Source organism: Podarcis raffonei, chromosome 1, assembly GCF_027172205.1.
Source record: "Podarcis raffonei isolate rPodRaf1 chromosome 1, rPodRaf1.pri, whole genome shotgun sequence".
Taxonomy (NCBI): Eukaryota; Metazoa; Chordata; class Lepidosauria; order Squamata; family Lacertidae; genus Podarcis; species Podarcis raffonei.
Window position 1 is genome coordinate 3846478 of NC_070602.1, and position 25226 is coordinate 3871703.

Genomic DNA, 25226 nt, shown 5'->3' on the forward strand with positions numbered 1-25226 from the left:
TGTCCCCACTCTGGAAGGACGTGTGGATCCAGAATTGGCCTCCACAGTGACTTACGGACTCACTGTTAAAACCGTGTGAGCTGGACCATGGACTGCAAGAAGATCAAACCTATCCATTCTAAAGGAAATCAGCCCCAAGTGCTCACTGGAAGGACAGATCCTGAAGCTGAGGCTCCAAGACTTTGGCCACCTCATGAGAAGAGAAGACTCCCTGGAAAAGACCCTGATGTTGGGAAAGATGGAGGGCGCAAGGAGAAGGGGACGACAGAGGACGAGATGGTGGGACAGTGTTCTGGAAGCTACCAGCATGAGTTTGACCAAACTGCGGGAGGCAGTGGAAGACAGGAGTGCCTGGTGTGCTCTGGTCCAGGGGGTCACGAAGAGTCGGACACGACTAAACGACTAGACAACAGCAACAACATGGAAGACAATCTTACTCGGCTACGAGTGATCGCCAAAGAAGAAGAAGAAGAACGTGTTTGAGTAGGACCTGGGAGAGACAAGGGTTCAAATCCCCGTTCAGCTATCAAGCTCACTGGGTGACCTTGGGCCAGTGGTTGCCTCTTAGCCTAACCTACACCACAAGGTTGTTGTGGATATTAAATGAGGAGGGAGACAACTATGTATGCCACCTTCAGCTCCTTGGAGAAGAAGGTGGGATTATAAATGTAATCCATCAATCCATCAAATGTTTAAGGTCTGTTAATGAAGCTCTACTGCAATCCCTCTGTCATGTGAAGACTGGATTCCGCAAAAAGCAATGGACCCAAGTAAGTCGTTGTCATGAATTTAAATGGCTCTTCTCTGAGTAGAACTTAGTTGGATACAACCCAATGGGCCCCACAGCCCTGTCCCTTCCTTCAGTTTCCAGCGATTGGCGTTCAGTTGGAGTTAAACAATATCTAGAGGACCACAGATATGTTCTCCCGCCCCCAACATTTTAGCCAAAGGAAGAGGGACCCACCAAGAACAGGAAAAACGTTGTAGGGAAAGCCAATGAGGGACAAGTGCGGTCTGAAACACATTTTGACTCTTTAGGCACATTTGCCAGGAGAAATGATTCAAGGCTTTTAGACGCCAGCTCTTGCCAGCGACGGACGATGCTGGCCTTACCTTTCTCGGCCAACGAGACTCTGTAGTTTTCCAGGAAGATGACCTTCAGCTTGTTCCCCACCACGGGGTCGTTGTTGACTACGTGGCCAACGGCGGTGATGAGCTTGATGATCATTTTGGCCATGTGGTAGCCAGGAGCAGCCTAGAAGGAGGACAGAAACGCAAGCGCTTAGAAGAAACAGTGGCAGCTGGTGTAGTGATCAGGTGGGATTGCTATGAGGAATTATAACAAATATAGAGTAAGCCATCTGTGTCAGCAATGAAAGCATTGCGTTGACTGGGTTTAAACTATTTTGATATGATTCTTGATCAATCCACACCTCTGCATCCCTGTTCCATTTCTCTTTCTTCACAAGTCACGTACCCACTTAGACAGGCAGGCACCCTGGGTCCTCAGAGACAGTGGGCAGTTGCTTTGCTGTAGCTTTTCTGATATGTTAATCTTAGGATGTTAATCTTAGGGCCAGGAAACAGGTCTCACCTGAAGGTGATAATGATCCCTATCCTCCTGGCCATCCTTCTTATCATGTGTATTGATTGTTTATGACCTCCGGGGTTGCTGAACGCACTCCTTTGTAGTTTTCATTCATTTACCCCAAAAGTATGCATGCTTAACTAGTGTTTGTAGTTTAACTTTGTCCCCATGTGGGGTTTGTTGAAATGCTCAGAAGAAATCTGATTGGTTCTTACATACACTCTGTAAAAAGCTCTTTTGTGAATAAAACGACCTGGGCCAGGGGCTGGGGGGAGAGATTATTATACACACCCTTCCCAGAGTCTTGCGGGTTCAAGCCTCTGTGTGTATTCTTATTAATCAGAGTTCAACCCATCCTTTAATTTGGGAACACCTCAAGCTGGCCATCCTTGCGCTTCACCCTAGCCTCCCTGAAACCGGGACCCTCCAGATGCTTTCTAGATGTATTTTTTTTTTTGTTTAAGCAGACTTTTCAGCTGCACAAATCCCCCACCAACACCTCACACTCTCCCTTTGTGGTGGTGGTGTGTGGTCATGACAGAAATACATGAAATTATGCTTTAGGGAGGTGTTTTTCCTCATTCTCCCATAACACTAGCACTCTGGACGGGTAGTAGCATCAGGAGAGGTGAAGAAAAGTATTCCTTCACACAGGGCTTAATTATTCATCTGTGGAACTCTCTCTCACAAGATGTGGTACGTTGGCCACTGACAAGTCCAAGGAAGGCAGGCAGGCACTTCCAAGGGCAGCCCAAAAGGGGCACCCCAGCAGATCCTACGCTGTCCCCTTCTCAAATTGTGCCGCGCAAACCCATCGCTTACTTTGCCGCCAATGATCACCGTCCGGGGCACAAACAGCTTCATGGGGTCTCGCTTGATGCCTGTGGAAGAGAAAGGAGAACACAAAATGAGAGTCAGCATGGTGTAGTGGTTAAGAGCGGTGGACTCATAATCTGGTGAACTGGATTCGCGTCTCCGCTCCTCCACATGCAGCTGCTGGGTGACCTTGGGCCAGTCACACTTCTCTGAAGTCTCTCAGCCCCACTCACCTCACAGAGTGTTTTTTTTGTGGGGGAGGAAGGGAAAAGGAGATTGTTAGCTGCTTTTAGACTCAAGAAGGCTGATCGCCGAAGAATGGATGCTTTTGAATTCTGGTGCTGGAGGAGACTCTTGAGAGTCCCATGGACTGCAAGAAGATCAAACCTCTCCATTCTTAAGGAAATCAGCCTCGAGTGCTCACTGGAAGGACAGATCCTGTAGCTGAGGCTCCAAGACTTTGGCCACCGCATGGGAAGAGAAGACTCCCTGGAAAAGACCCTGATGTTGGGAAAGATGGAGGGCACAAGGAGAAGGGGACAACAGAGGACGAGATGGTGGGACAGTGTTCTCGAAGCTACCAGCATGAGTTTGACCAAACTGCGGGAGGCAGTGGAAGACAGGAGGGCCTGGCGTGCTCTGGTCCAGGGGGTCATGAAGAGGCGGACACGACTAAACGACTAAACAACAACAACAACAAAAGGGGAGTGAAAGGCGGGATATCAAATCCAAACTCCTCCTCTTCTTCTTCTTTTCCACCAAGACACCTAGGAGGTGAGGCTGTCACTGCCTACTAACCACGAATGCCCAGGGTGCCCAGCTGCCCTCGTGCCCTTACTCACGGTTGTACATGGTGATAATGTGCAGGCAGTTCATGAGCTGCCGCTTGTATTCGTGGATCCTCTTGACCTGGACGTCAAACATGGAAGCCGGGTTGATCTTCACCTTGTATTCTTTCTCCAAATACTGGGCAAACTTGACTTTGTTCTCCTGAGAGGGCAGAGGGAAGGTGCAATCGCTCAAAGCAGCAGCAAATATAGCCAGCAAGGCATGGTCTGAGGGCACCGGATGCAGCCGCCCCCTGCCTAATGCCGTTCCCGGGACATCCTTTTTATTGCGCATTTATGATGCTCTGCGTTCATGACAATATTGGCGCGGTTACACACAACCCTCCTTTTCAACACCGTTTGCACCTGCAACTGTTTCAGAGCCAACATACAGTTCCTTTGTCTGTCCCTCAATCTCCTGCCGAAATCCCGCAACTTTTCATAGCACAGGAGTTTCCTGGGGCTTTCCGTCCAGTTTTGCTGCCTTGTAATGCAAGGCTGCCCCCCCCCCCGGAAGGTAACATTTGGGGGAAGCACCGCAGAGTGAAGAGAGTGGAATCGTGTGTGGACAGTGCTGGATTTATGTATAAGCTAAACAAGCTATAGCTTAGGGCCCCACTCTCGTGGGAGCCCCCAAAAAATGTAAAGAGGGGGGGAAAACTGGATCTACATTTCCAAAATACAGTGGTGCCTTGCAAGACGAAATTAATTCGTTCTGCGAGTTTTTTCTTCTTGCGAGTTTTTTGTCTTGCGAAGCACGGTTTCCCATAGGAATGCATTGAAAATCAATTAATGCGTTCCTATGGAGACCGCTTGCCAGGCTGGCGGTGCGGAGAAGGGCTTTTCTCCCCACCGCAAGCCTTCAGGACAGGTCCGGGAACAGAGGGGAAGGCGCGCAGCGCTTCTCCTCTGTTCCCGGGGCTTGCGGTGGGAGGAGGGTTTTTCCTCCCCACCGCCAACATTCAGAACAGCATTCTGAATGTTGGCGGTGGGAAGGAAAACCCTCCTCCCACCGCAAGTCTTCAGGACAGCCATCCGAAGGCTGGCGCGGGGAGAAGGTCTCTCCGCCCCACCGCCAGCCTTCGGAGGAGCCATCCGAAGGCTGGCGGCGGGAGGAGGTCTCTTGGCCCCACCGCCAGCCTTCGGGGGAGGTCCGAGGACAGTGGGGAAGACGCGCTGCGCTTCCCCGCTGTCCCGGAGATTTCCCTATGGGCTTTCGTCTTGCGAAGGAAGCCCATAGGGAAATTCGTTTTGCGAAGTGCCTCCAAAACGGAAAACCCTTTCGTCTAGCGGGTTTTCCGTCTTGCGGGGCACCACTGTATAAGATGAAAAACAAATAAAAAATAAAACCTGCATACAGCAACAGTGTTTTGAGTTGTGTTGGCTCATATGATGTAAGTCATGGGCCCACCTGCTAGCCTTCTCCCTCAAATATCACTGGTTTGCTCCTTTCTATATATAGGGTGCCTACATTCTGCATGGACTGGTTGCAGGCCAACATGGGCAAATGGCTTGAGATACCTATTAGTTCCATAAATGACCATATAGCATATATTCAACACAAAAACAGCGACAATTAGTTGTTGACAAAGGACAGCTGGACATATCAAGGGCCTCATTACCTTCAGTAGCTGAGGGCCTCATCAAACCTAAATTCGGCCCTATGTGCAAACAATCCAGTACAAATCCACCACTAATGTACTACTCTATCGTTTTCAGTTTCAAACTGTGTGTCTGTTTGCCATCCTGAGCAAACTTGGGCTCTTTGTAGGAATAGGTGGGAGATAAATGTAACAATTACTTTTCCCCACGTTTACTGTCGGGACGTGGGTGGAGCTGTGGGTTAAACCACAGAGCCTAGGACTTGCCGATCAGAAGGTCGGCAGTTCGAATCCCTGCGACGGGGTGAGCTCCTGTTGCTTGGTCCCTGCTCCTGCCAACCTAGCAGTTCGAAAGCACATCAAAGTGCAAGTAGATAAATAGGTACCGCTCCGGCAGGAAGGTAAACGGCGTTTCCGTGTGCTGCTCTGGTTCGCCAGAAGCGGCTTAGTCATGCTGGCCACATGACCCAGAAGCTGTACACCGGCTCCCTCGGCCAGTAAAGCGAGATGAGCGCCGCAACCCCAGAGTCAGCCATGACTGGACCTAATGGTCAGGGGTCCCTTTACATTTACTGACATTATGATTACTTCCAAATGTTCTTATTATGGTGCTTCATAGAGTCCTTTTGGCATCTTGTGAGCCAACTTGGAGCACTACTGTGGAAAAATGGCACGCAAGTAAACTGATGGTGACGCCGCCGGCAAGGATCGAGGGCCGTGTCACGGGGCTGCCAGGGAACGCCTTTGAGGAGCGGGAAGAGTCAGAGGGAGATAGAGGAAGTGACAGATGGGGAAGAAGGAGAGAGCCAGGAGGCGGGAAGGCTCTCTGATGCTGAAGCAGAGCCCCTGCACCGCACAGGAAGTTCAGGAACAGACAGAGAGCCTGTGCCATCTGCACAGGAAAGGAGAGGGTTAAAATGCAGGGATCAGAGACATCCCATGAAACTTCTCCGCCTTTTCTGTTGGAGAAGAAGCCGGAGAAAACCACTCCCCGAATCTGAACTGGACGATTCGGACGCATGATTTTAATGTGCTGCTTGTGTGGTGTAGCCAGTGTGCTGTAGTGGTTAAGAGCAATAGACTCGCAATCTGGGGAACTGGGTTCGCGTCTCCGCTCCTCCACATGCAGCTGCTGGGTGACCTTGGGCCAGTCACACTTCTTTGAAGTCTCTCAGCCTCACCTCACAGAGTGTTTGTTGTGGGGGAGGAAGGGAAAGGAGAATGTGAGCCGCTTTGAGACTCCTTCGGGTAGTGATAAAGCAGGATATCAGATCCAAACTCTTCTTCTACTCTTCTTGTACATATGTAAAATAGGTAAAGGTAAAGGGGCCCCTGACTATTAGGTCCAGTCGTGGCCGACTCTGGGGTTGTGGCGCTCATCTCGCTTTACTGGCCGAGGGAGCCGGTGTACAGCTTCCGGGTCATGTGGGCAGCAGGACTAAGCCACTTCTGGCGAACCAGAGCAGCACACGGAAACGCCATTTACCTTCCCGCCGCAGTGGTACCTATTTATCTACTTGCACTTTGACGTGCTTTTGAACTGCTAGGTTGGCAGGAGCAGGGACCGAGCAACGGGAGCTCACCCCGTCGCAGGGATTTGAACCGCCGACCTTCTGATCAGCAAGTCCTAGGCTCTGTGGTTTAACCCACAGCGCCACCCGCGTCCCATATGTAAAATAAAGAATTGTAAATATCTCTCTGAGTGAGCAGAGGGTGCTTATTGCAAAGAGCATACACAAGCCATCACAGGCCGTGTGGCCTTTTCCCCACCCTTGGCCACCACGTTTGCTTGACGTGAAGTCCAGCGTCTCCCAGGAATCTCGGGAGCAGAATCCTGCCTCCTCTCCAGCTGCAGCGCCAAGAAGAAGATGTTCAGCTCCTCCTCCCGCTTACCTGTTTGACTTTGGACACTTCCCGGATGAAAAGCTCATCGTTGGCAAAGCGGTGCAGCTTCGTCAGCTGGCTGAGGTCTTTGACGTACTCCTCTCCTATTTTCTGTAAAAGAAAAGCGGGGGGCTTGAGGCATCCAGACCATCTGCCCTTAAGACAAGCAGCCTTTCCGGGGTATCTTCTCACCTCCCCAAAATGACTTTTTCCTGCCTCTTACCATGCCAGCCTTACATGCGCCCGCCTGACCACTTCAATCGGTGGAACTGGCACCACTACAGGCGTCGCAAAGCACCCGTTCTGCGCTTGTAAGAACTTGATAGTTTAGTGCGGCAGAACTTTGAAACTCCCTATTGAAATCAAGCAGTTGCCTTCACTGTACTCTTTTCGGCGCCTGCTAAAAACATTCCTGTTTAGACAAACCTACTCATCACATGCTTAGAAATTTGAGGTTGTCTGGACCTCTTTTAGCATTTTAACTTTTGTATGTTTTGAAGTAGGATTGTGAATTTTCCTTGATTTTACTGTGGACAAGCAACCGTTTTTAATCCAAAGCATTAGCTATAATCTTTAGTAAATCTTTTGTAAACTGTTGTGAGGTTGTTGCTTTTCACAATCACATGATGTATTAGTTTTATGAATGAAATGCATAAATAAATAAATAAATATTTTTTAAAAAAGCATGCCTCTGTTTCCGCATGAAAATGACAGGCAAAGTTATGTTCAGATACTGCCCCAAATTTCATCACTTTGCAACTGTGATTTTCTGGGTTAAGGGGGCTGAAGACCAATTTTTCCTGGAACCAAATAACACAGAAATGAGCTCTGAATGCATGCTATATTCCAGAATAGAAGTGCCTTTTGCAGCATGTGAAAGCTCAAATACAACGTGGAAATTAACAGGGAAATTGAATAAACTGCTGCACAGAAGCAGCCTTATTGCTGTCCAAGGTACATCAGGACACGATCCACCTTGATGGAAACGGTGCGATTTCTGCCAGAGCAAAGTCAACTGCAGGTGGGCTGCGTACCTCTGCAATTAACTCTGCGAGTCCCGGGTTGCAAAGCAGGAGCCACCGCCGAGGGGTGATGCCGTTGGTTTTATTCTGAAACTTCTCGGGCTCCACCTCTGCAAAGTCCTTGAACCTGCGCAGGAAGGAAGTTCTCAGTTCAGTGGCTGGGGAAACCCAGCCAGATGTGTGGGGTAGAAATAATAAATTCTTATTGTTATATCATCAAGGTTTCTTGGCTAACAACGCATCATAAGAAGAGTCTTTTGCCGGATCGGGCCAACCATCTCGTCCAGCATCCTGTTTGAACAGTGGCCGATCAAATGCCCCAAAGGGAAACTCACGAGCAGGACTTACCGTATTTTTCGCTCTATAGGACGCACTTTTTCCCCTCCAAAAATTAAGGGGAAATGTGTGTGCATCCTATGGAGCGAAAACAGGCTCCTTGGCTTAAGCGATAGCAATGCGAAGCCTCCAAAGTGCAGAGGGAGCGCTCCCTCCGCACTCCGGAGGCTTTGGGTTCCTTTTGCTGAAGCCAGGAGAGCAAGACTCTCCTGGCTTCAGCAGAGAGGAAGAGCTGCGCAGCGCCCCTTCAGCGAAGCGGGAGGAAAAATGGAAGGGGCTCCACTTCTGCCACTTCGTTGAAGGGGCGCTGAGCAGAGAGGGGGAGAATTCCCCCCCCCCGTTCTCCTCCTCCTATGGTCCGATGCGTCCTATAGAGCAAAAAATACGGTAAGTGCAACAGCACCTCCCTTCACTTAATTGTCCTACTGTGAAGCTGGGGGGGGCAATGGAAGAAGGCTCAGAGCCCAGGGAGTGGTGGTGGTGGAACGACGATGAGTAGTCAGAGGGAGAAGACTGAGAAGAGGAGGTGTCGGAAGCTGAAGGGCTAACAGGGCTTGGTGAGCTGGGAGAGTCTGTGTCAGAGAGAAGTCCAGAATCAGAAGCGGAAGCAGGAGAGAGGGAAGCAGAGAGGAGTCAAGCTGGTGAAGAAGTCAGGATGTCTGCCCCTCTTGCTGCAACACTCTTTCCTCCCTTCTGATCTCCCAGGACCAGGAGAGGTGTGAAGCAGGAGCAGCAAAGACAGGTACGTTGGCATAGTCTCAGATGGCTTGGGAAGGACCCAGGAGAGGAGGCGACTTAGGCAGTTGTGGGAAGGTGGGGACCTCTCCACAAATGCTTCATAGGGGCAAGAGCTATTGAGAAGAGTTGTGTGCTTATTAGAATCATAGAATCATAGAGTTGGAAGAGACCACAAGGGCCATCGAGTCCAACCCCCTGCCAAGCAGGAAACACCATCAGAGCACTCCTGACATATGGTTGTCAAGCCTCTGCTTAAAGACCTCCAAAGAAGGAGACTCCACCACACTCCTTGGCAGCAAATTCCACTGTCGAACAGCTCTTACTGTCAGGAAGTTCTTCCTAATGTTTAGGTGGAATCTTCTTTCTTGTAGTTTGGATCCATTGCTCCGTGTCCGCTTCTCTGGAGCAGCAGAAAACTGTTACGAAAAAGGAGCAATGCAGAAGCGAGCTCCAGGTGGCTGGAATGGTAAACAGGAAGCTGATGTTATGGGACTGTACCGTGGGAACCAGGGACGGTCTATTCAGTGCACTGAGCACCGGATGTTAGCTCAGAGTGGCACATGACCCTGTACTGGAAGTACATGGGTGGAGTTTTTCTCTCTCTGCAGTTGGGATGAGAGGGTACAGACATGATTTCTCTGTACTGCTGGAAAGACAGGAATAAAGACATGTAAATATATTTCTGCCTGTCTCTTTCCCCCCCCCCGGCGATGGGAGGGGGAGGAATGGTGTGTTCTTCTTCACGTTGGGAAGAATCGCCGGAGGGAGACCTCCCCTGGTCTTGCCGGGAGTCGCTGGCAGGGAGGTCAACAAGGATTCAAGCCAGGAACCTGGAGGGTGGCCAATTTCCTCTGGACTTCGCTGGCTCTGCTGGCTTGAATCAACTTCTGGTAGCATTTTGCCGATGGTTACTGATCCATGGGAATCAGCATGAGAGGTGAGAGGTCGATGAATCGTTGCCATCCTCTGCACCTAAGAAGATAAGGAAACGTCTGCCTGCAGCCAGAAGCTGAACAGACAGCTGGACACCGAGAGGCGTTTTCCAGGCAACGGAGCCCCAAAATGTATGCTGAATTTCGGGCTAAAGAGAGTGAACACAGAAAGAATTATTCTCTGTTCACGAGAGAGCTGCGTTTGAGAAAAACAGCTCTGAATGCAAGCCTGCATACCAGAAATTCTTGTGGTAGATAAGATTCCCGTCCCGAGGAGGTTACTGAATGGCTCAAAGAGCCTGGGAAGAGGAATTGTTTTGATTAACTACGCAGCTGTGGAAAACAGCGTGCAGATTGCCTGCCAGTGAAGGCTGTAAACAGCCCAGAAGAAGACTTTTGGATTTTACTGGCTTGAGAAAGTGAGAGCTGACACTTGGATTCAGAATGAATGCCAAGAAGGGGGGAGGGTTACCTTATCCACCTCCCCTGAGTGCCGTGGTTCTGGATGAACACAACCGGCTTGCTGCACTGGAAGTAAAGGACAGGGGGAGGGAGGAACGGAGTTCTAATTCCCCCACCGATGAGGCTACTGGAGAGGATGCTGTAGCTTTGAGCGTTGTCCAATGTTACAATTGTGGACAGGCTGGGCATCTTCAGCGGAACTGTAAGAAGCCACGCCAGCCAAAAGGAGCTAAGGGCCGCTCAGCAAAGCCTGAGGCGTCAGGCAAAGGTCATACCAAGCCTTCGGTGAAACCTGCAAAGGCTTTGATGGCGAAAGGAACCACGCAAGATGTTGGGAACTCGTTTATAATTGACACTGGATGTACCGTTCATATGTCCCCACACAAAGGACTCTTTTCAACGTTTAAGAAGCAAAGCTTCGCTGTGAAACAGGCCAACGGTCAGGAGCTGGAAGCGACCGGGATAGGGACTGTGTATCTTAAGAGTCTGAACTTGACTATAAACAATGTTTACTTAGTTCCTGAATTGAAGTTCAATCTGTTGAGTGTTTCACAGATTGCAAAGAGAGGACTGAGACTGTCCTATGATGCTGAGAGCTGCAAGATCTACAAAGATGGAGAGTTATTTCTTTCTGCCAGAGAGAAAGATGGACTGTATTTGTTGACTTTTGACCAAAGTGATTACATGGAATGTAATTCATCTGTGTCTAACTTGATTTCTCTTGCAGGTGTGACAAAGAAGGTGACCGGGGTCAACAGAGCATTTCAGCGGGTGTATGCTGATGTGATTGGTCCTCTAGAACCATCTAGAGGCAATGCAAGATATTATCTTGTGTGTGTGGATCATTTCTCTAACTTTGTCTGGATTTATGTGTTGAGAAAGCCACACGAAGCCTTGGAGAGGTTTCAGGAGTTTTGTGACAAGGTTAAGAATATGCATGATGCTAACATTGATTGTCTATTCACAGATGAGAAGCAGATTTTTCTTTTACAGGATTTCCAGAGGTTCCTGCAGAAGAAAGGGATCAGACTTTCTGTTGCTGTTTCAGCGGAAGCGTGGAACAGGGGTGTCTGTGTACGGGTGAACAAAGAATTGCAAAAGGGGATGAATGCGCAATTGCTTAGTTCACATCTGCCACATGAGTTCTGGGCCGAGTCGCTGATGTCGTATTGTTATACGAAGATGAGAAAGGTTTCAAAAGAGTTGGGAAGTTCTCCTTTTGAGAAACTGTTCCATAGAAAACCTTCTGTTGCCCATTTCAAGGTTTTTGGGTCTCATGTGAGGACAGAAGCTCCAGGTGGAGTAAAGAATGCCAGAGGCATTTTTGTGGGTTATGAAAAGGGTCTCTACAGAGTAATTTTGTCTGAATCTGGTCAGGTGATTCTCACAAAATTTCTAGAGAGCGCTCCTGAACAGGAGAGAGTGATAGTACACACATTTCCCACAGAGGACGATTCAGATGATGATGTTGATTTTACAGATTACAGTGGTACTGAGAGTGACAGTGATAGCTCGGAGAGCTCAGTTGTCACAGTCCTTGAGAGGAAAACTCACACAATGGATAGGCCTTCACAGGTGAAGGATGAACCACTGTTTACCATTGGAACTGGTTCTCCAAAGAGTCCTGAGACTGAACCAGTGAGCAGAGAGGATCAGCACCTCATACGTAGGTCTGAGAGAGTTACAAAGGGTCAACCACCCAAGAGGTACTCAAAAGAGTTTGCTAACTTAGCTGTTGCATGTGTTGCTGTTGTACACAACCGAGGACAGGTTGGAGCTGTGTCTAAGTCAGAGACAAAGACACAACAGAGAGTTGCTAGCCAAGGTAATGCAGATGCACTCATTCCTTGGAAACCAGACAACCAGAGAGGTACACTGGGGAAACCAGTGGCAGGGAGTTCCAAGGGTGGAACTGAAACAACAGGGGAGTGTTATGTGTATAACAACTGTTTGTTTTCTTCTCTGGATCACGCTTTGCTTGCCGCAACACGCATTGATTCTTTTGGGGGAGGATGTTACGAAAAAGGAGCAATGCAGAAGCGAGCTCCAGGTGGCTGGAATGGTAAACAGGAAGCTGATGTTATGGGACTGTACCGTGGGAACCAGGGATGGTCTATTCAGTGCACTGAGCACCGGATGTTAGCTCAGAGTGGCACATGACCCTGTACTGGAAGTACATGGGAGGAGTTATTCTCTCTCTGCAGTTGGAATCAGAGTGTACAGACGTGTTTCTCTGTACTGCTGAAAGACAGAAATAAAGACATGTAAATATATTTCTGTCTGTCTCTATCCCCTCCCTGGGAATGGGAGGGGGAGGAATGGTGTGTTCTTCTTCACGTTGGGAAGAATCGCCGAGGGAGACCTCCCTTGATCCTGCCGGGAGTCGCTGGCAGGGAGGTCAACAAGGATTCAAGCCAGGCACCTGGAGGGTGGCCAATTTCCTCTGGACTTCGCTGGCTCTGCTGGCTTGAATCAACAAAAACAACCTTTCTCCCTCCTCTATATGACATCCTTTTATATATTTGAACATGGCTATCATATCACCCCTTAACCTCCTCTTCTCCAGGCTAAACATGCCCAGCTCCCTTAGCCATTCCTCATAAGGCATCATTTCCAGGCCTTTGACCATTTTGGTTGCCCTCCTCTGGACACGTTCCAGTTTGTCAGTGTCCTTCTTGAACTGTGGTGCCCAGAACTGGACACAGTACTCCAGGTGAGGTCTGACCAGAGCAGAATACAGTGGCACTATTACTTCCCTTGATCTAGATGCTATACTCCTATTGATGCAGCCCAGAATTGCATTGGCTTTTTTAGCTGCCGCGTCACACTGTTGGCTCATGTCAAGTTTGTGGTCAACCAAGACTCCTAGATCCTTTTCACGTGTACTGCTCTCAAGCCAGGTGTCACCCATCTTGTATTTGTGCCTCTCATTTTTTTTTGCCCAAGAGTTAATAAAGAGTTAAATTGCTCCATGTGATTTATTGCTGGCTCACTCCTGACAATAGACCTATTCTGCGTGTATGTGCCTAATCTTCTCTTATAGCAGTCCAAGTTGACCATTGCTACATCTTTTTGAATTATGGTGCTGGTGCTGGAGGAGACTCTTGAGAGTCCCATGGACTGCAAGAAGATCAAACCTCTCCATTCTGAAGGAAATCAGCCCAGAGTGCTCACTGGAAGGACAGATCCTGAAGCTGAGGCTCCAAGACTTTGGCCACCTCATGAGAAGAGAAGACTCCCTGGACAAGACCCTGATGTTGGGAAAGATGGAGGGCACAAGGAGAAGGGGACGACAGAGGACGAGATGGTTGGACAGTGTTCTGGAAGCTACCAGCATGAGTTTGACCAAACTGTGGGAGGCAGTGGAAGACAGGAGGGCCTGGCGTGCTCTGGTCCATGGGGTCACGAAGAGTCAGACACAACTAAACAACTAAACAACAACAACAACATCTTATAGGAAATACTGTGTGTGTGTGTGTGTGTGTGTGTGTGTGTGTACTATTTTGGGGCTGTGATTTCACAGATAGTTTTCACTGTGATTTACTTTTTTATCGCCAATTTTATTTGCATTGCACAGTGGGTTTACTTTCTGTTTTCTTGTCCTCTGGTTCAGAGGAAGGGTTGGGTAGGAAAGCACCAGACGAAAGGGAGATGATTACAGAAGTTTCTCTGAAGTACAAAACAGAAACAAAAACCGCCAGACTAAAAATGGGAAGGAAACCACAATACCACAACTGTCAAGGTATTGACTACAAAGAAACAGTGACCAAGAGAAGGTGGAAGGAGAAAGGGAAATGTTCTGGGGGAAGCCGACCTTTCTCCACAGGGGATGGCTGCAGACATTTCCTCTTGCCCGCTCCCACAATCTGCACGTGCTCAGGGGCTCTAGAGCTCTGTCTTCAACCACCACCCAACTGGCCCAGTGGCAAAGCACCCAGAAGTCCACCTTGGATCTAAACCCTAGTTCCAGGTTTTTTCCGCGCCCACCCACTTGGGCCCCGCGGAATGCCCCCCCCCCCGTACTCACACTTGCGACTTGACAATTTCCGAGTGGATCTTGGCGACTCCATTGACGGCATGCGAGCCCACGATGCACAGGTGTGCCATGTTGATGCGCTTCATGCCTTCCTCTTCGATCAAGGACATCCGCCGGAGGCGGTCAACGTCCTTTGGAAACATGGCTGCGATTCTCTGAGCAGAGACAAGGAGGGCAAGATAGCTCAGGCGCTCACATCGCTCCAAAAGGATGCCGGAAGACGCCCAACCCAGTTTCGAAGCTCCCTGGAGAGCCCTCCACATGACAGCAGAACTTTGAGCTTAAAAGGGGGGGTGTCACAGAACTAGTATTTCTGCACTGCAGAGGGTAGGACTGTTAGGATTCTTCACCGTGTTGCAGTCATGGCATTGTTTATATCACATGATGGTGTATGTTTTCATTCCACATTGTGGGAAGTGACGGAGACAGGATGTTTTTATTACTGTGTTTCCGTGATGTAGGATTTTTGTCCTTTGTTCTTTTCCCCCTGTTTGATGCTGATTATGAAGGAGCTGAGTTAGAATGCTCCGAGTGCAAAGGTAAAGGGACCCCTGACCATTAGGTCCTGGGCCTTTCCGTCCTGTTTTGCTGCCATGTAATGCAAGGCTGTAAAGGGACCCCTGACCATTAGGTCCAGTCGTGGCCGACTCTGGGGTTGCGGTGCTCATCTCGCTCTATTGGCCGAGGGAGCCGGCGTACAGCTTCCGGGTCATGTGGCCAGCATGACTAAGCTGCTTCTGGTGAACCAGAGCAGCGCATGGAAATGCCGTTTACCTTCCCTATTTATCTACTTGCACATTGATGTGCTTTTGAACTGCTAGGTTGGCAGGAGCTGGGACCGAGCAACGGGAGCTCACCCAGTTGCAGGGACCTTCTGATCGGCAAGTCCTAGGCTCTGTGGTTTAACCCACAGCGCCATTGTATGTAAATAATGGGAAGCCGTGCATGCCGGAAATCGCGTCTGCACATGTACAGACACCAAAAACACGCTCACGCGCACTCACGCTGTGACCCACGGAGCAATCTCCGTGGGAGTTAAGGGGCCCATGGCAGGTAAACCTTGCTGACCTCTGCATTAGAGGGCAGGAAGCATGGCCCTCACTCCAACTTGGCTTCTGTTCTCCTCGGTTATACCTGATGATCCCTGAAGCCAAATCGGAGGGAGGGCAAGCCCTTCTTGCGCTGCCCTTTGGCACCCTGTGGGCACGAGAAAAGCCAATCCTGGAATCCAGTGAGCCACTGGGGAGTGTGAGCTCCACCCTAGGCAAGCAGGGCAAAAACATCTGCACCATTAAATGGCTCTCCGGGAAATCACTTCCGCTGCCCCCCGAATCACGACATTGGGCTTGAAAACCAGAACTGGGGACAGTGGCGACACAGCCCTGCTTACATCCAGGTGCCTCTGGTTGATTTCATAGATGATCTGCAGGTGTCTGGGCAGCAGTTTCTCCACCAGTTCCACTGGCCAGCGCTCAAGGGCTTCGGGGAGAACCGTGTGGTTTGTGTAGGCGAAAGTCCGCGTGGTGATGTCCCAGGCCTAGGATTTGTGAGAGTGAGAGAAGGACGGTGAGCAGGGCAAGGAAAGGAAACAGAAGGATGAAGTAGCTGTTGCAGGATCTTATGCATAGTTTGGGGGGGGGGTTGCCCCTCCAGCAGATATCATGCACATGCAGCCCACTACCAAAACCAGCACAATCGCTTTTGTGACTTTTGCGATTTGTCCCCACAAAACACTTCATCACAGTTTCTTCCTATCTATTCAGAGCCTCTGCTGAACAATACCAAATGTTAGAATTCACTAATAAATGTACCTATGTACTGGCTCACTGGGAAAACTTCAGAAATTCATCTAGACATGTGAGCTCAGCTACTCAGCAGCCCCTCTGCCTGAGTGATAATCCCTGGCCTCCTGATACCTGAGTGCCAGACAGGTAGCCATTCCAGAAATAACAAACCCAGATGAAGACAAAAGGGTGTGATTAACGTGGCTGGGAAACAGGGAAATGTAAATATCTCTTTTGTTTACACTTGATGGGTGTTTGGTGGAGGGCAAGGAGAACCATGGGGAAGGGTCCAGGATGCTCAGATTACTGCCACCAGACCTCCCCTTTCATGATGTAACCGTGATGTATGAGTGATGTAGTTTGGGGGGGGGGTAACATGGGGATTAGCAGCTAATAAAAGTTTGGGTTCTCTTTTGTCCAGGGCTTCCATCTTCTTCCACCTGGTGGCAGGTGGGAGTCCTGTTGCGACAGTCTTCCATAAAGACCAAGCCTACTGGCTGCTCTTTTGCTCTGGTATTCCTGGCTGGTGTCCTTGTTTTTTGTCCAAGGGAGCCCTCAGATTCCTCCATTAACAAGCTCAGTGGCAGAGTATCTGCTTTGCATTGAGAAGGTCCCAGGTTCAATCCCTGATGGGGGATAGAATACATATTTTAAGTAGCCCAGATTAAAAGGGGAAAACCTGAACTCAGGGCTTTTTTTGTGTGTGACAGCGCTCACTGGTACAGAGTGCCGGTGTCAAGGTTAAAAGGCACCCTGTATTATTTAAACATGGTTCTAGGAAGTTGGCAACTTGAATGAAGCAGAAGCACCATGGCTAACTTGTGCATTTGGCAACCTAGTAAGCCAATGCTTGCTTGAGACATTTATGACATACCATATTGGCCTGAATATAAGCCATACTTGCAAATAATAATAATAATAATAATAATAATAATAATAATAATAATAATAATAATTTTTATTTATACCCTGCCCTCCCCAGCCAAGGCCGGGCTCAGGGAGGCTAACAAGCAATAATAAAAACAAGTTGAATGAATACAACTTAAAAACAAGATTAAAATGCAACATTAAAATATTGAAACATTAAAGTATTGGAATGCAGCCTCATCACAGGAGGAGAAAGGAAAAAGAAAAGAGAAAGCGGGGGAGGGAATCAAATTGGCTCCAAGCCAAAGGCCAGGTGGAACAACTCTGTCTTACAGGCCCTGGGGAAAGAAATCAGATCCTGCAGGGCCCTGGTCTCATGAGGCAGAGCGTTCCACCAGGCCGGGGCCAGCGTTGAAAAGGCCCTGGCTCTGGTTGAGGCTAATCTAATAAGCCACACCTTTAAAATTTGGCGGCTTGGGAGCTGCAGACAGGATGGGCACCGTTGCTCCATGCTCCTGGGCTGCTCTCTGGGGGGCAGCCGTGCCAGATAGGAATTTGAAAAAAATAAGTGTGGCTTATATTCTGGTCAATACGGTACATACGCCGCATGCTTTTAAAACCAAGCCTTTTAATTCAGCTTTCCTTTGAAAGGAACTCAGATAGACTGAAAAGCTACCATAATAGATGACGATTGCAGCTCACTGCCAGTTTGTTCCAACCTTGAAGATAAGGAGTCCTGGGAACTGCTTAGCGACCGCATAGCCGAAAGAATACAACGGGTTTGTGTGTATGTTTACATGGCTTTTGCTTGCAGAGGCTGCAAACAAAGAAGCAGGTGGGGCAGGTAGATAGGAGGTTTGGAGCTGAAGGTGGAGCAGCGAGGCCAGCGGTCTGAACTTTGCTGGGCCTGTGTCCCCGTGCACGCAAAGAGGACTATATGAGAGACACTTTGACCCCTACAGCCCAGATCTGGGCAATGAATAATGCTAATGGCGATCTGGTTCCTGGGGGAGAGGGCTTCATTCTGCACCCCATGTCTCTCTAAAAACCTCTCTCTCTCTCTCTCTCTGCACCCAGGCAGAGAAGGACACAGGGGGAACACCTGTTTGAAGCACCTGCGTGTGGATTAGGGTGAATCTGCTTAGCCACAACAACTCCTTCTGTCCATTCCCCTTTCCCTTTCTACAGGCTAACTCTCTGTTAAGGGAGAGGATGGCCTAGTTGTGCAAAAGTTTCCGGATGGACTGGAAGACTCTGGGGGTCCCTCCCAACTTTTTTGTTGCTGTTGTTTAGTCATTTAGTCGTGTCCGACTCTTCATGACCCCCTGGACCAGAGCACGCCAGGCACTCCTGTCTTCCACTGCCTCCCGCAGTTTGGTCAAACTCATGCTGGTAGCTTCAAGAACACTGTCCAACCATCTCGTCCTCCGTCGTCCCCTTCTCCTTGTGCCCTCCATCTTTCCCAACATCAGGGTCTTTTCCAGGGAGTCTTCTCGTGAGGTGGCCAAAGTATTGGAGCCTCAGCTTCAGGATCTGTCCTTCCAGTGAGCACTCAGGGCTGATTTCCTTAAGAATGGAGAGGTTGGATCTTCCTGCAGTCCATGGGACTCTCAAGAGTCTCCTCCAGCACCAGAATTCGAAAGCATCCATTCTTCGGCGATCAGCCTTCTTTATGGTCCAGCTCTCACTTCCATACATCACTTGTTGTTGTTGTTTAGTCATTTAGTCGTGTCCGACTCTTTGTGACCCCATGGACCAGAGCACGCCAGGCACTCCTATCTTCCACTGCCTTCCGCAGTTTGGTCAAACCCATACATACGATTCTACAATTCCCTACCACCAGCGACCAGCAGGTGGAGCCATTGTGAAAGACCTCAACTTGGTGGCACCCTTCCCTTGGCACATATTATTCGCCCGGGAAGTCATTTTTTTGTGAGAAGATCTGATGACGGGGGTGCAGTTGAATGGCGCTACCACGTGGGAAGGCCCCCATGCCAATTCCAAGAGAAAGACCTAGAAGGTCCCCAACGTACATTTGCATCATTCAGATGAAAATATGAAGTTACCGTAGAAGAAAAGTGAGGAGGAATTAAAGAACCTTTTAATGAGGTTGAAAGAGGAGAGCGCAAGATATGGTCTGAAGCTCAACATCAAAAAAATGAAGATCATGGCCACTGGTCCCATCAACTCCTGGCAAATAGAAGGGGAAGAAATGGAGGCAGTGAGAGATTTTACTTTCTTGGGTTCCATGATCACTGCAGATGGTGACAGCAGTCATGAAATTAAAAGACACCTGCTTCTTGGGAGAAAAGCAATGGCAAACCTAGACAGCATCTTAAAAAGCAGAGACATCACCTTGCCAACAAAGGTCCATATAGTAAAAGCTATGGTTTTCCCAGTAGTGATGTATGGAAGTGAGAGCTGGACCATAAAGAAGGCTGATCGCTGAAGAATGGATGCTTTTGAATTATGGTGCTGGAGAAGACTCCTGAGAGTCCCATGGACTGCAAGAAGATCCAACCGATCCATTCTGAAGGAAATCAGCCCTGAGTGCTCACTGGAAGGACAGCTGAGGCTCCAAGACTTTGGCCACCTCATGAGAAGAGAAGACTCCCTGGAAGAGACCCTGATGTTGGGAAAGATGGAGGGCACAAGGAGAAGGGGACGACAGAGGACGAGATGGTGGGACAGTGTTCTTGAAGCTACCAGCATGAGTCTGCCCAAACTGTGGGAGGCAGTGGAGGACAGGAGAGCCTGTCGTGCTCTGGTCCAGGGGGTCACGAAGAGTCGGACACGACTAAACAACAACTGTAGAAGAGTCATGGCCAAACCCAACACTCCGGCTGTTTTGGGACTTCAACTCCTATCATCCCTAGCTAGCAGGACCAGTGGTCAGGGATGATGGGAACTGTAGTCCCAAAAGAGCTGGAGGGCCAAGTTTGGCCATGCCTGCCGTAGAACAATCAGACCCTTGCTCTACTTAGCTGGCCTTGCAAGCGTGGAGGGTGGTGCTGAGTTCAGGTTCTGCTCTTGAGGCTCCCCAAGAGGCACCTGGTGGCCACTATTAAAACGGTGTGCTGGACTGGACTGGCCTGATCCAGCAACCAGGCTCCAGCCCTTGATCCCTGGAAAGAAACAGGAGCGACATGGAAGACTGTTCCAAACCTTGTCCCACGGCAGCTTTTCAATGTCCAGAAACACTCTCATCAGCTCGGGGATGGCCATGGCGGGATGTGTGTCGTTCAGCTGGATGGCAACCTGCAAATGTAGAAGGAAGAACGGAACAATTCATTTGGACCCCCAAATTGGCCAGTTAGCTTCTAACCTTTGAAGGTGACCCGGAAACTGCAATTAATCCAGAAGGCGGCAGCTAGACTGGTGACTGGGGGCGGCTGCTGGGACCACATAACACCGGTTCTGAGAGATCTGCATTGGCTCCCAGTACGTTTCCGGGCACAATTCAAAGTGTTGGTGCTGACCTTTAAAGCCCTAAACGGCCTCGGTCCAGTATACCTGAAGGAGCGTCTCCACCCCCATCGTTCTGCCCGGACACTGAGATCCAGCGCCGAGGGCCTTCTGGCAGTTCCCTCATTGCAAGAAGTGAGGTTACAGGGAACCAGGCAGAGGGCCTTCTTGGTGGTGGCGCCCGCCCTGTGGAACGCCCTCCCATCAAATGTCAAAGAGATAAACAACTACCTGACATTCAGAAGACATCTGAAGGCATCCCTGTTCAGGGAAGTTTTTAATATTTAACGCTGTATTGTTCTTAACACTTGATTGGGAGCCGCCCAGAGTGGCTGGGGAAACTCAGCCAGATGGGCGGGGTATAAATAATTAGTTAATTAGTTTTCTGTTAATTATGTTGCATACTCCACATTTGACTTTTGGATCACCAAAGAAGAAGAATTTTGTGTGAAAGCCAACACACACAAACACAAAACTACCTGGTCTGGAAAGGAATCAAAAGCTGTCCGGACGCTTTCGGTGCTCCCAAATTTGGAGGCTTTGAACCGCCGGATGATGTCCTGCAGGGTGGCAGCCACCACAAAGTATTCTTGCTTCAAGCGCAGCTCCTTTCCTTCGAAAAACTGCAAAGATGGAGAGGAACGTCCCATTGGGAACATTGAGAATATGACACACCAGGCAAGGTGCTTATCTGTTGAACAGTGTGGCTTGTCCTAGTGCAGTCTTTCCCATAAGCTGGTCCCCCCTTCCAGATGTTTTGGCTACAACTCCCATCACAGCTGGGGAGTAAAATGGGAGCAACCATTAATTCATTGCACAGGGCGGCTTTGCGGGGAGGACTGCAAATCACTTTGTGTATAAAAATGACTGTAGAAACATTTTTTAAAAATACCTTTCATTTCCCAAAGCACTTTAACCTTTACTATTCTGTGAATAATCCAAAGGGAATTTTGGGGATGGACAAGATATTTTATATTTGACTTCACTTAGCAATGGTTCTTGTTTTTGCATTATTATTTTTTGGAAGTTTTTGTGTTTTTTTGGTTAACATTTTTTTGCGTTAAATGTGTATCCTTCAGCTGACCTCCTTTGTAATGTTTTATTTTGAAATCTTTAAGATAATATTTTAGTTTTCTGTTAATTATGTTGCATACCCCACATTTGACTTTCTTCAGAAATGTTTGATTCCGGATTGTTTTATTGGTGTTTTTATATGCTGTAATCCGCTTTGAGATTTTTCTTTAAAATATAAACCGGTATAGAAATGAAACAGAAATTGGGACAGAGCTTCTCCGAGATCTGGTGTTTAATATTAAGGACTACCAAAAAAACCGGCAGAGAGGAATTGAGAGAGAATTAAGAGCCTCGGACGTGAGGTCTCCAGGCTGATAGTAGACTAAGACTGATGGACATTTGTTGGGGATTGAAACTGGGAAAGGGTGGGGTGGGGTTTGGGAATCCAAAGGGTGCAGAATTATAATCTGTTTTTTTATTTTGTTTTGTTATTAGTATGAAAATTGGGGAATTCGTGGAAGGGAATTTGGGTCGAATTTAGCCTCAAGGGGATAACTAGAACTGAAACAAACAGTTGTTGAAATGATGAACACAAACTGTATGAAGCGGGCTAGAATGTTATTATTTTTTAAATCTCAAAATCTTCTGGGGAAACTAAATGAGGGACTGAGCAAAAATTTTGGGTTTTGCAGAGAAGTTGGCCACTTCACTCCATATCCTGACCCCCAAGGTGTGGACTGCAATTCTGAAATGCGAGAGATTCGTTGAACGGAGGCAGGCTTAAGTGTTTCAGCACTAGTTAAGGCATTGCAGGGATCTAGCACAATCTAACAGCCAATGAATCTGTTTCAATTTTCAAACCTGGTTGCCTGGTTTTTTAAATCATTTTTTAAGGAAAGAATTGCTGTCGCCACAAGGTAAGCAACTGTGTGCTCCTGGTGAAAGCTGTTCAAAGAAATGAAATTTGGATTTCTAGTCCCTAGAAATGTATACCACATGAATGGAAATTACCTTCTTCCTGATTCAACGCTCCCCCCCCAACCTAAAAAGAATATTCCAAATTCATGGAGAGAGAGGCACGTCCAACTCCCAAGAGACTGATCTACTCCCAGTATGACAAAACTGGCACTGATCTATCCAGGATTGCACAGATTTGTTGAGTTTTTTGGGGGGAGGCATCATCAAAGTTGTTGAGGCTTTTTTTCCTGTTCCCCCCCCCTTTCTGGCTGGTGATTGACCAGGATCCCATGATCGACAAGGATCGAACATGAACCAGTAGATTGTGATCGACCGGTTAGACATTCCTGCTTTAGTGCTTTACAGTGGTCATATTAACACAATATCAGTGCATCAGTGGCAGATTTATTCTGCTTTATTAATCTGTGATACTTCCCAGATGCTACCACATTGGGGGCTATTATAACAAAACTATGCAGAATCCCACCCCAAACATTTGTTGCGTGAAAAGTTGCTGGATTTTAGCAAGGAGTTACAGGATATTACCAATGGGAAATGAAGCAGTTTGACCGTCCCAAATCATTCTCAGGCCTAAGCAGTATAGTTACTGTAATTTTTGCTCTATAAGACTCACTTTTTCCCTCCTAAAAAGTAAGGGGAAATGTGTGTGCGTCTTATGGAGCGAATGCAGGCTGCGCAGCTATCCCAGAAGCCAGAACAGCAAGAGGGATCACCGCTTTCACTGCACAGCGATCCCTCTTGCTGTTCTGGCTTCTGAGATTCAGAACATTTTTTTTCTTGTTTCCCTCCTCCAAAAACTAGGTGCGTCTTGTGGTCTGGTGCGTCTTATAGAGCGAAAAATACGGTAAGTGGGATCACACATGACTGCCCTAAAAGCATTTGGATGTCTAAAGAAAAAAACTCAGTATAATTTCCATCAGATCCCCCCCTTCCCCATTAACAGCAAAGAAGCTAGGCTAAGCAATGACACAGGTGTGAAAAATTAAGACACAAAAAGGAATTCTAGGCTCGTTCTCACGGAGGCAGTAAACTTGTGTAGGCAGCAAACATTTCAGATACTTCTCCATATAAACACACACACACACACACCTTCCATGTCGACAAATAGCATATCAGCGAGGGCAAGAATCCCTTTCCTTGAGAGGCTAGCTTTCTAAAGGCAGGGACTTTTAAGGTTTGGAGGAGGATCCCTCCCTGCAATGCTCCCTCCACATTCGGGGGCACAATCTGGAGACAGGTTTGCCACCTCGGTGAGAATTCAAGAGCAGGGAGAAGCACAGAAATACGTCACAGGCGAAGGTTGAGGGAGCGAGGCCAACGAATCTGCCACACCAAAGTTACAGATCTACACAGAGCTCTCCTCACCAGGTGTGCCGGCTGTGGCAGCGAGGGGTGAACAAGACAATGTCAAATGCCTGAAACAGCCCAAGGGCTGAGAAAGCAACAGGAAAACATTCGCACACAAAGGCCCCCCACTTTGTCTTTAAAAAACAACCCGGCACCCTCCTCGTACAGCAAGCCAGTAACTACTGTATTTCCCATTAAGTATTTGCTGCTTGAGAGTTTGAGTGTTTTGTTTATAGTCCTCATGGTGACGTCCAGGGCCGGATTTAGGTTTGATGAGGCCCTAAGCTACTGAAGGTAATGGGGCCCTTGATACGTCCAGCTGTCCAATGTTTCTGTGCGCTGCTCTGGTTCGCCAGAACCGGCGGCTTAGTCATGCTGGCCACATGCTGTCTGGGGACAAACACCGGCTCCCTCGGCCTATAGAGCGAGATGAGCGCCGCAACCCCAGAGTCGGCCACGACTGGACCTAATGGTCAGGGGTCCCTTTACCTTTACCTAATACATGCTTTGCAATCCTGGTTTGGTGGGATTGCACTAACCACAGTTTGATGCGGCAGCAACTTGTGGTTTATGTGATATTTGCAGAAGTAACTGACTAAACTTGGATGGGCAAAGATGAGACGAGCACCAGGCACATTTGTGTAAGGCAGCCTTCTCCAATCCGGTGCCCTCCAGATGTTGTAGATTATAATGCCCACCAGTCCCAAAACATCTGGAGAGCAGCAGGTTGGAGAAGACCAATTGAAGCCCAAAGCACAATTGGGAACAAGAGAGAGATGATGCTTTAGTGAAGACCTGTTCCTGTCTGCAGCTAAAGACACAGGAAATAAATTGCAGCTTTTGTGGGAGAGGTGAGATTTGGAGGTCTGGCGCTGAGAGCTACTCCTGCAGAACACTCCAGATGAACCTATTTTGAAGCCTGCTTGAGGCAGATTCACAGCCAAGAACTCGGTGACAAAGCCCATTCCCAGATCTTTTATGAGGACGCTTCGTGCATCCAGAGTTATGAGCCTGCAAAAAGGCTCAAATCATTTCCTTGTTTGGTTCGGAAAGGCTGACACTCTCCCTCCCTCTCTCTCAAGGAACCCCTCTCACACATCTGCAAGAGAAAGGCTGCATTTCTTCACCCAAGGACTTACGTTATCGTTTGGGTAAAGGACGCGGGAAATGTTCTCAGCCAAGTTTCTGTCCAGCACAGCCTGAATGTAATCGCCAACGTTAACTGGGGAAAAAGAGAAAAGGTTTGGGGAGGAAAAAACAAGCTGTCAACTTCAGGGAGCGTGTGGCAGGGAGTGTGCAGTCTCAGCTTCCTTCTTGTTCCTCACCCATCCATCCATCTCAAGTTTCTAGTCCTGTGTAACAGTGATAATTTTCTTGCACGCATTTGGGGACTAAAACCCCAGGCGGCTGAAAGGCGGCCAAAATGTTACAGAAATTCAACTGTAGCCCAACAGGTGACTTCTTTGAAAAGTGAATCCAGGAACCAGTTGGTCAGAGATGTGGCCGGTGGGGGGGTGCGGGGCAGGGAG

At 48.6% G+C, this 25226-nt stretch overlaps 1 protein-coding gene across 1 annotated transcript in view; it reads right to left on the reverse strand.

Annotated features, from left to right (window-relative positions):
• PYGL (glycogen phosphorylase L) overlaps positions 1-25226 on the reverse strand; it is a 65897-nt gene that overhangs the window by 10319 nt on the left and 30352 nt on the right. The window contains exons 8-17 of the mRNA XM_053365505.1: positions 24837-24919; positions 20838-20981; positions 20059-20151; positions 15633-15779; positions 14234-14397; positions 7751-7865; positions 6726-6827; positions 3247-3394; positions 2411-2469; positions 1114-1255 (exon numbers count right to left, since the gene is read on the reverse strand). Coding sequence (XP_053221480.1) covers positions 1114-1255; positions 2411-2469; positions 3247-3394; positions 6726-6827; positions 7751-7865; positions 14234-14397; positions 15633-15779; positions 20059-20151; positions 20838-20981; positions 24837-24919 — 1197 coding nt within the window. The remainder of the gene's footprint in view (positions 1-1113; positions 1256-2410; positions 2470-3246; positions 3395-6725; positions 6828-7750; positions 7866-14233; positions 14398-15632; positions 15780-20058; positions 20152-20837; positions 20982-24836; positions 24920-25226) is intronic.